General features: G+C 40.8%; 1 protein-coding gene and 1 non-coding gene across 2 annotated transcripts; one reads left to right on the top strand and one right to left on the bottom strand.

Annotated features, from left to right (window-relative positions):
- Window positions 1-411: 411 nt before the first annotated feature.
- LOC125549789 (U2 spliceosomal RNA) lies at window positions 412-606 on the bottom strand. Its single transcript, XR_007301508.1, has one exon. It is a non-coding gene; the product is annotated as a U2 spliceosomal RNA (small nuclear RNA).
- Window positions 607-868: 262 nt separating this feature from the next.
- On the top strand, window positions 869-8470 carry LOC125545482 (Zincin-like metalloproteases family protein). The gene is made up of 20 exons (XM_048709430.2): window positions 869-1146; window positions 1407-1528; window positions 1871-2034; window positions 2692-2782; window positions 3229-3408; window positions 3639-3716; window positions 3900-3980; window positions 4457-4549; window positions 4755-4835; window positions 4936-5098; window positions 5178-5298; window positions 5879-5951; window positions 6214-6321; window positions 6520-6617; window positions 6715-6760; window positions 7129-7225; window positions 7612-7685; window positions 7758-7862; window positions 7950-8030; window positions 8115-8470. The coding sequence occupies exons 1-20, from the start codon at window positions 1026-1028 to the stop codon at window positions 8223-8225; spliced, it is 2088 nt and encodes a 695-aa protein (XP_048565387.1). The 5' UTR covers window positions 869-1025; the 3' UTR covers window positions 8226-8470.
- Window positions 8471-10945: the final 2475 nt, after the last annotated feature.

Raw genomic sequence — 10945 nt, 5'->3', positions numbered from 1 at the left:
CAAAGTCTAGGGTGCAAGATAACTTATTTTGAAGTTGATGGTTGATTCTTAAACCGAGTGGCAAGTTTAAAGTTGTAAATGGACTTTTCTCTTTTCTTAGAGTAAGCCATTGTATGAAACCAGAAGCAGTGCATGGGAGTTATATGTCAAGTTTGGGTTCACATGTTACCACTCTTAAAAAAAACGTTGTAGAGTAACCAATCTACCGACAAAGGGATCAACCCAGCTTCATGTTTGCTTGCTCTCCACACTGTCAAAAGCAGAAACATCAATCGGCGTTGCATTTCACGGAACCAAACAATCTGATACGCAAGATCACCCCAGCCGGGTTAACAGGACACACAAACCACGTAGTACGACGGCCGACCGCTTTACCGAAGCTGACTGGCTAGAAACATTGAATTAGCTTTGTTGGGGTGCGCCAGCCCGTGCTATAGTGCAAGACACGGCTGACAGCTGAGGGACCCAGTGGCAAGCCACTGTGGTGGACCCTTCCACATAAAAATAAATTTAATATCATTGTGAGGGTGTACCCCACATATCAGATATTAAACTGATAAGAACAGATACTACACTTGATCTTAGCCAAAAGGCCGAGAAAGGTATGAGCTGGAAGCGCTGTCCTGACCCTTCTATTTGTATCCTCAGCGCCCTCCCGTCCCTGGTCGCTCGGCGAGGTGGTACTAAACGAAACGAGCTGCTTGCTTGCTCGCCTCCCGCGCACGCGGAGCGCCTGCCTCTTGCGTGGGCCTCAACGATTTGGTTTCCACGACCGGGCCTGGCCTTTTAGCCGAGGCCTGCCTCGGTTCAGTCCACGCCGCCCAAAAGAAAAACGTTTAGTGAATCCAGCCGTCGACGCGGGATCCAACGGCCGCCTCGGTTGCCCTCGTGACCTCCGCTCGCTCGCGTCGGGGCCTCGCCCATTCCGCCACCGAAACGTCTCCCTCGCTCTCATCTCTTCCCTCGCTCAGCTGCTTCGCCCCCCTTCCTTCCCCAGAACCTTCTAGAAGCGGAGGCCCCGCCGGATGTCTCCCCGGAGGAAGGAGAGGCGCGTGGTGGCCGTGGCCGGCGCCGCGGCGGTCGTCGCCGTCGGCCTCAACCTCGCCTTCTCCGCCGTCGCCGCCCACCGCCGGAGGAAGCGGCAGGGTGAGCACCGCGAAAACCCTTGGGGATTTTGAATACGAGCTCGTGTGGTTGCTCTGGTGTTGCTCGAGCCGCGCAGAACTACGGTGGTTCTGTTCGATTGCACAGCAATGCAGCATATGTCTGTGTTTATTTCGCCATTTTGCTGTGCGAAATTGACGCCCGAGACTCGGGAAATTCTGCTTTGGGGAATTTGGCTCTTATAGTGACATGGACATTTACTGATGTGGTTTCTGAGTAGTTAATGTATTGGTTTTTTGCAGAGCTTCCAGGGTTTAATGCGCAGGTCAACCTCTCAGCAGCGGAGATCAAGAGATTGGCTAACCGGATTATTGCTAAGTCGAAGGAAACATATGATGCCGTGGCCGCAGTTCCCCTAGATAAGGTATGTATGCAATGCAACAATGTGATGCTACTGCATTTTTATCAGCAGGCTATTTTATGGCTAGGCGTTCATTTTTACCAGCAGCCTGCTTTATGGAATGCCACTTTAATGTCAAAGGCTTGGCATGGTTTTTTGTTTCCATTCCGTGCACAGAACCTGATCGTCGTACATGAGTAGGCATCATGTCGTTGTTGCGCCATGTCTCGTAGATACATAGGTGCCTATGCAGATAAAATAAAATAATAACCTAAATCTTTCTGGATGCAAGCTTGATATTCATACACTATCTACTCAAAAAACATCACCCTGTTATTGCTGGCTACATGATGTGTTTCATTGCAGGTCAACTTCGCTAATGCAATTGCACCGTTGGCAGAATTGGATGCTCAGCAGTTTCCTCTGGTTCAAGCTTGTGTGCTCCCAAGGATGGTGTCACCATCCGAAGATATATGCAGGGCCAGTGCTGACGCAGAGAAGCGATTGGATTCCCACTTTCTGCTGTGCAGGTGCATTGTTACTTAGTTTTATTATATCACTTGTTGGACATAATAACTCTGGTTCATTATACGTTTCCCAAACAGGCATTTATTTACTATTGAAAACATCGGGAAATTATGCAGCTGATAGAATTAGGTGGCCGTCATCTCCCCCCTGATGGGCTTAGACTCTAGATTTTGTGCCCCTGAAAGGTTTCTTTCTAGCTGTGCTGGCCTTCTGGGGTTCTTTTGATCTTGCATGATCAGTAGCAATGGTGGCTGGTTGGGGCTGTTGTGCCTCCCGGTCTGTAATGGTCGTGACTTTTATTTCCTGTTTGTAGTAGTGTCTTAAGACATATGGTTTTCTATAATGAAAATCGTAGAGGGTAGCCTCTTTTTTGCTCAAAAAAAACCTAGGAAATTATGCATGCTGGTTCTCAACCTGATGTCTATGAAGCGATGATACTCAAACTGTTTGCCCAGTTCAGTGAGCATCTCTAATATATAAATATCGTCCCAGTAGTCTAGTCCAGCCTTTTCGTCGTTGTATAAGTCATATGGTGATATATGAATAGAAATGAACATCCTTAAAAGAAACTGAATTCCCTGTTATTCACCTTTTTAATCCAACATATTACTGTTGAACCCCTAGTGTAAGAATCCTGTTATTTCCTGCAAGGTGACCAGGCAGCGTGAGGATGTGTACCGTGTTGTAAAGGCTTTCATGGAGAGAGGTGAAAGAATAGGTCCGGAAGCAACAAGATTTGTCCAGTGTCTGGTACAATATTTGTGACACTACATTTGAAACTAGCCTCATACATAATCTTGTGTTCTGAGTGGCATCTGCATATTTATATTTGTGGGATCATCTCCAAGACTCTGAATGATGTCTATCTTCTTGTTAGGATCAATTTGTCCATACTTTTCTGAGTATTGTTGATGGGCAGCTTATAATTTGAGTATTTTTGTTAGAGACTCATTGCATCTATTCATCTTATGTGCTGTTGCATCTACTCGATTTAATCTCTGCAATTATTGTTGGCACACAGGACTAATCTCAGTTCTTTGTTGATGTTAGATCAAAGCTGAAGTTAAATTATAGAACTGGCTAATTATGATTCCTTTTAAGGATAGAGACTATATAGTGCCTGCATACAGGCAGTGTGGCTAACTGCTTGACCCAGTTAGTATGCGATTGCTGACTTCCTCTCATTATGGTTACAGGTAAGAGAGTTTGAACGCAACGGAGCAAAACTAACTCAAGCCAAGAAGGAAGAAATGGAGAAGTTGAAATCTCTCATCGATGACTTAAATTTGAAGTATATTCAAAACATGAGTGATTTCACCAAATTTCTTCTATTAAGCGAGGAAGAGTTGGCTGGAATGCCTCCTGAGTTCTTAAAGGTGAGCTAGGGAAGTGAAAACTTTTCAGAGGGTTCAACATCATGCTTCATGCTTCCAACATTGTGCTTATACGAGTGCGCCTTTTCGAAGTATGACATGCAGACTTTGGGATGTTGAAATGATATGTTACCATTTTCTGTCTTCATGGTTGGACAGAAGTGTGAAGTGAAGACAAAGAACAGTCATGGTATTTCTCCCTGATTATGTTTAACTATTACTGTTTAACTCAGGATCTGGAAGAAACAGACGGAAAGCGCAAGGTTCTGTTGACAGGTTACTATGTCACTCCAATTCTTGAGCATTGCAAGGTCAGTTCCACATTTCTGCTTATCATGCACCTGTACATTTGGTTGGTGTCACTGTGACCAGTTACTTAGCGGCTTGTTGCTATATTCTGTGGCCTACTTATGTAGGGTTCTTTTGCACTAGAGCCATGTTTGTTCTATGCACTAGCTGCTAATTTTTTTCTTTGTTTCTGTACTGTTTCCAAGGTTGGCTCTACCAGGAAGCAGATCGCTGTTGCTTATGGCCAGAAAGGTGGAAAACAGAACGTAGCCATCCTAGAAAAATTGGTATCCCCATGTGTCCAACTGCATCTTTAACTTCATAAACTGGTACTCCCTCTGTAAACAAATATAAGAGCGTTTAGATCACTACTTTAGTGATCTAAACGCTCTTATATTTCTTTACGGAGGGAGTATCTTTTGATTACCAATTTCACTTCATCTCATAGGTCACAGCATCATTCAGTTCTACATGGCATTTCTTTATTGTCTTGGGCTGCATCGTTCTAGCTCTTTGAAATAGGAATTTCCTTATTTTCCTTTCGACATGTGGTAATTGCACTAGTTATGCTTGATTAGTTGATAGTGAGCTTCTTAGGCTATCCATGTGGGGAATGTGAAGGGGGGTGCTGATATCTAGACTTACTAAAAGTGCTTGAAATAACCATCGAATGATTGAAAATGGGTATAAATTCATCTATTGCGCATAATTTCATTGTAGACTGGAGCCATGGAACTGACAACTTACAGTTTTTTATATTCAGGTTCAGATAAGACACAGGCTTGCGAGATTGCTTGGGTACTCCAACTATTCTGATTTTGCTATTGAACCAAGGATGCCAATGACATCGAGGAAGGTTTGTGCTTTCTTGTTGTTTAATCTGCTTGAAAGTGTCCAGTTTTAGCTAACTGTGCCTAGTGAATGCATTCTTCCATGCCAAGTCTGAGCTACTACTGAGCTTGCCAACAAGATGGTGTTTTAGGCATTCCTTCTTATGTTCACTTGCATCTGTGTATGCCACCAAGTTAACCCCACATGTTCTAAAGGGTTTTCCGCTACAGGTGTTAGAATTTTTGGAGGAAATGTCAGAACAGTTAAGTGATCTAGCTAATAGAGAACTGACCGTACTCAAAGAACTTAAGGTTTGTACAAAGCTCTCTTTTTGGGTCTATTCTATTTTTGTCACTGATCATGCTCTTTTAATTAATCAGTTGAATCCTTTTCTCGGTCTTCTAATTTCAGATGAAGGAGGAAGGAAATGCTCAATTTGGCATGGAAGATTTATTATACTACATGAAAAGAGGCGAACAGCACAAGGTTGATCTTGACATTGGTGAAATTAAACGATATTTCCCTGTTAAGCTGGTCATATCAGGAATGCTGAAGATGTTCCAGGATCTATTTGGTAGGATTTTACCCATTAAACACTACAACACAACTATCCATTAAATATATGAGCACATTTCCCATGTTTTCTCTGGCAGCGCTACGATTTGAAGAAATTAAGGATGTGGAGGTTTGGCATGATACAGTTCGTCTCTTCTCTGTTTGGGATGCAAGTTCAAGTGATCTTTTGGGTTACTTTTTCCTTGATATGTTTTCCAGGTTTGTTTTCTATGCTTAGTGGTGGAGTCGTCAGTTGCGGAGTCACATTTAGAGGAATGTGCGTCAGTGATGAAGATTAGTGTTATCTTGGTTAATCAAAGACTAATATGTGCTAAATGCTTTCATTAAGCTTGCAGCTACACATTCTCACTGCGAGAGCCAAAATTAGTGGGTGTACATCTGTACACCCATATCTTGGTGTGGCTCCGCCCATGGGAGTCGTAATAAATTTAGTGGCCTCAGGATGCTATTTTATAAAGTTTAATTGAATACAAACACTGAAAGTTGGCCGGCAATTTCTCATTTTAGAAATATAGGGAAAGCTGGTTCCTATCTTATATATCTATTGCACGGTTTATCATAGATGTGCAACCAAGGGAGACCAATTGTCCTAGGTTTCAAACATACATTTTCAAGAGAAAAATTATCTCAACAAATGTAGATTGAAAGCCCATGAAAGAAATAATGAACTGATAACGCAGCATAAGACACACAAGTCAAAAGCACATGCACTTCCACATGAACTTGTCCAGCAAACAAGGTAATTTAATCACTAACTTGCCTTTTTTCCCCTTTACAGGGAAGGAAAATATGACCACACCTGTGTTGTGGCACTTCAGAATGGATACATGTGTTCTAATGGTTCACGTAAGGTAACTCAGAAAATCTGTATATTTGCTATTGTAATTTCAATGTGATTTTCTTGTTTGCTCACTTGTTTGAAAGGATTGTGAGTCAACCTTATAATGTTATTTTCTTACTGTGGCATAGTTAATTAAACACTTTGGGTAGTTGAACTGTTACAGGCTGGTTGTCTAATGATGCCTGAAATACCTATAATCAACGGAAAGTACACCTGGAGTCTATTCAAGGACGAATTATTTCATTATGTTAATTCAGTAATTTTTGTGACAGGTTCCGGTTGCAGTCTTATTGTCTCAATGCCCGAAAGAGTTTGATGGGAATTCAGCATTGCTACGGTTCCCTGAAGTTGTGAGGATATTTCATGAATTCAGTCACGTGGTAGACTAACCTCAAACTTTTCCTTGCATGTTTTTCCAGTCAAATTCTTAAACCAGAAATATTCAAATTGTCACAGTGACGTGTAATTTTCCCTTGAGAGTAGAAAGATGGCTCTGATCAATACCAGATTGACAATTTATCTACTCATATGTTCAATATTAAATAAAAGTCACTACTAATTGTTTCAATATCCTGCAGGTTCATCATATATCGAACAGGGCCACCTTTTCTAGATTTTCAAGTCTCCGTCTGGAGGGGGACTTTGCTGAAATTCCAAGCCTGTTACTCGAGAACTGGTTGGCATATTTCTTTTTCGTCAGTAACATGCCCACACTTCTGTATAATTTTGGAAGATGCCATTTCTTGCATGTAAACATAACATTGTGATCACAGGTGTTACGAGAGCATTTCCCTGAAAATGATGTCCGGCTTCTATCAGGTGATGAAGAACAGAAATGATGTTTTTGTACTGAAACTATCTTCAAACTCTATGTATTGCCAGGAACAAGAATGAAAATATAAAAGAACTGCTTCTAGTGTGTAACCTGTATGAAATATTAAGGAATCGAGTTATTCTAGGCAATGGAACTACAGCTACCGAATTCATAGATAAGAAACAACGTTTGCTTCTTGCATGACTCAAGAATCCTAATGTTAAAAAATAGCATATGAGCTGGTTGCTATGACTCTTTTTTTAAAAGGGGAATTTGATGACGAACCAAAAAAAATATACTTTAACAAGTTCTTGTTAATCTGTTGAAGCTTGTGCCAACTAGTACTTGAAGCCTTTTGTTCTCATCATTGTAGGACATCACAAAGTCTGTCACTACTGAAGCTTGCCAGTCACTGAAAAGAAGGCGTGACATGTTTGCTGGCCTGAAATTGAAGCAAGAGATCCTTTTGTGTGAGTCACTTTTTCATTCTATAAGCATGGGGAATGAGAATAATCGTCCTGAAAATACTTGTCTAGCTCAGATACTCCTACAAAATAGTGAGATGCCGATATATTTTGTTAATATCACGAGGACTTCTCTGACATTTCATTGTCCCTGTTACCTATCCTTCTTGAGTCGAGTAACAATATGTTCTAATTTTGCACCCATTAGGCATTCTGCTATTTGAACATCATAAATCCAGTCCAGTTTCCTTTTTTTCCCACCTATTCTCCGAAAAGTCAATATTTTCCCACCTAGTAGCCTTCTTGTTATTTTATTCATTACGACAAATATTATATACTGTAGGGTAGCCTTCTTGTTCACTAGTTTTGATCTGCACCTTTGGTTTTACCAGGCCTTGTTGATCAGATAATACATACAAGCGAGAATGTGGACATCGATGACTTGGTCAAAGATCTTCATCCCAAGGTACATTCTAAACGATTTCCATTCACTTTTATGTCACTTATGACCATGAGGGTGAAATGCTCCTTTTTAAAGGTAATGCTGGGGATACCTTTGTTGGAAGGGACCAGCCCAGCTTCATGCTTTCCGCGTATTGCTGTTGGCTATGACGCTGTGTGCTATAGTTACATATGGAGCGAGGTCTGAGCAAACACTACTCTAGAGGCCTGTTACTTCTCCATCATATGTTCTGGAATGATAGAGAGTGATATAAATTTGTGCATGCAGGTATTTGCTGCTGATCTATTCACAACGAAATTTAAAGACGACTTGCTAAATCAGCATGCAGGGTTGAGGTTTAGAAATAAGGTAGTAAATGAAATGATGCTCTTCTAGGCGTGTTATTTGATCGTATATTCATGTTGCTCATAAACGCTTTTGCATTCACTTCAGGTATTGGCTCCAGGAGGCTCGAAAGATCCTCTTGAGATCATAACTGACTACTTAGGAAGAGAACCGTCGCTGCAGCCTTTCATTCAGAGCAGAACAAGGAACGCTTTGTGAAAGATCGTGTAGCACTAGCCCATGAAGTTTGATTACCGTTGAGTTACTTTTTTTTTCCGGGATGAATGATTACCGTTGGTTTCAGAGTGACAGTTTGTTACTTGATTGCAGATCTGGTTAATGGTCAATGTAAATTTGTGCCAAGCTCTCTTGGAATAGTTATTTCCTGGCACTGACCTACTCAGGATTTCAACTTTGTGGCGTATAATACTTTTTAGTGTCTATCACTAGTTTTTTTCCCTTTGTTTTTTGCGGAGCTATCACTAGTTTCTTTATGTGGCAAGGGAGCGTGAACGATGAGCCTGGATTATGTTGGTGCATGAAGCATGTCTTAGCAGCTTTCACTTTAAAGCCTTGCAGCATCAAGGTGGATAGTTTGAAGGAAATGTGTAGCATGCACACAAGATAACTCTCATTTAAACAGACATGATTATAGGTTTTATCTTGTAATTTCAAATAAATTTATTGATATTTAAAGGCAAACCAGGTAGGAAGGAAATAGAGCAACATGGTTGTCAATGTTGGACGACATACATTATTCACGTGCTATGGCATGTCAACAGCTTTAGGCCATGTTCGGTTAATCCTCTTGCCACAGGGATTGAAGGGGGTTGAGGAGGTTTGAGAAGGATTTTGACTTGCAAAGGATTTAATCCCCTTCAATCCCTTTCAAACCCTGCCAAACTGAACAAGGCCTTAGGGTGATAATTCCTTTCAAGCATACCAAAAGGTCCTTTGTTAGTAGGGAATCAAATGCTGGAGAATTTATTTCTAATATATACTCAATTTCGGATCAACCTTGGCTAAGTCAATTTTCAGATAAATTTGTTATACTAATAGGCAGCAGATTCCGGATAAATTTGTTATACTGGTTGGCAATAGCAGATTATATGCTACTCCCTCCTTAGTGTCAAAAAATGTCTTACATTATGGGACAAAGGGAGTATATTGATTGTATGCCACAAAGGATGGCAAACAGGGAAGAAGGAAAAAAGATGATGATTTCTTTTCTGCTAGTCAGAAAAATAACATTTTTTGCATCCTTGTTAGTTGCGTTTTGCCAAATTATCCTTCGTAGAATTAAGAACCCCCCCCCCCCCCCCCCCCCTCCACACCATTTGGGAACCACATGGAAACAACATATGTGATTCTGAGGAAAGATAATATCCGCATGCATGGATTTGACTGAGAAGATATCCGAAGAGATAAACATCATGTTACTGTGTTAAGTCGATTGACATCAACCTATTTACTAAGTGAAGCTGCATAATCCACTAATCCTTGTCAATGCCCTACGAAACTGAATGTTCAACGGGCCCGCCCCAAGAACAGAAATGGTTGAGGCCCCTTTCCGTGGCACAATATGATAAAGGCTCGGGTGAAAAATTTAAAAATAAAACAAAGACTCGGGGTATTGAAGCACTATAGGAGTATATTCAAGCCAGTTGTCTCCTAAAAACTTGTAGTTCGATCATCGTCGACCGAGAAAAATCCTCTATTAAAGAACGTGCACTTGACCTTCATCAAGCCTTTTCAAAACAGGTGTTTTGCCAACACTTGAGACAACATCTTGGAATGAAGATGTTTGTTTCAGAGTAACTCCTGCCAAACACCTTCCTCTGTTAGCAACTTGTACAACCATTTACTGAGTAATCACTTGTTCTTAATTTTGAGGGTCTCAATCCCCAAACCCCTTAATCATTTGGCCTACACAAAATGTCACACTTGGCTATCTGTTACTTCCCTTTATGCTCGTCACATTGCCAAAAGAATATGGACATGTAGTAATCCAACCTTTTGAAACACCCTTTTTGGTATTTTGAAGGATGATACCATAAGTATAGATACACTTGTGAGAAGTGCATTGATAAGGACCGAACTTCCACCATGGGACATTAGCATGCCCTCTAACTGATAGGTTTTTTTGGTTGCCTTTGATGATCTTACACTCTTTATTGGTAAGTTTACGACGATGAATGGCATCCCAAGATAACTAGACGAAAGTGGGTCCAACTCACAACTAAATAGTTGCTTATATCAACTCTCTACTTCTTTGGCGCGTACAAAGCAAAAGATCTCTTAAAAATGGCGATGTCATTTGCGTATTAAAGAATTAACACACCACCATCCGCAAAATGTAGAATTAGGCCATCAGTCTGTCCATCCTCCTTAACCCTTACAACGAGGTCTGTGAGCATATCTGAACGACGTTGAAGAGAATTAGCGACATACGACCCCCTGTTGCAATCCCTTCCTAGTTTAAAATAATGACCGATGTCACTATTAAGTGTGACCCCAACACTGCCACCTTAGGCAAACCTCTCCACCGGCTGACGCGAACATAGCTAATCCCTTCACGTTAGGAGCTTGTTGCAAGAAAGGTCATTTCACACTATCACAAGCTTTATCAAAGTCCACTTTGTTGATAACTCCGTCAAGTTTCTTAGAGTGAAGCTCATGAATAGTTTTATGTACTACCTCCGTCCTGGCTTATTGGTCCTCTTTGTATTTATTGTTAAATTTTTACCATGGATTTAACTAACAAAATATCAATGCATGTCACAAAAAATTATACCATCATAACTATGTTTGCATTAACATTTTATTACCATCATAAACTATGTTCAAATATAAATCAAACAATATAATTTTTGGTGACATGCATTAATATTTTATTAGTTAAATTTATGGTCAAAATTTGGCACAAAATACGAAGGGGA

This window comes from Triticum urartu, chromosome 3A (assembly GCF_056163025.1).
Source record: "Triticum urartu cultivar PI428250 chromosome 3A, HENAU_Tu73, whole genome shotgun sequence".
NCBI classification, from domain to species: Eukaryota; Viridiplantae; Streptophyta; class Magnoliopsida; order Poales; family Poaceae; genus Triticum; species Triticum urartu.
The sequence above is the reverse complement of the archived record's forward strand: the minus strand, read 5'-3'. Positions and strand labels throughout refer to the sequence as shown.

Bases quoted from the DNA above. Each gene is read 5' to 3' on its own strand.
- LOC125545482 (XM_048709430.2), top strand. From the start codon at position 1,026: ATGTCTCCCCGGAGGAAGGAGAGGCGCGTGGTGGCCGTGGCCGGCGCC. The intron at 2,783-3,228 runs GTACAATATTTG...TTATGGTTACAG, and splicing joins CAAGATTTGTCCAGTGTCTG to GTAAGAGAGTTTGAACGCAA. The intron at 7,226-7,611 runs GTGAGTCACTTT...TGGTTTTACCAG, and splicing joins GAAGCAAGAGATCCTTTTGT to GCCTTGTTGATCAGATAATA.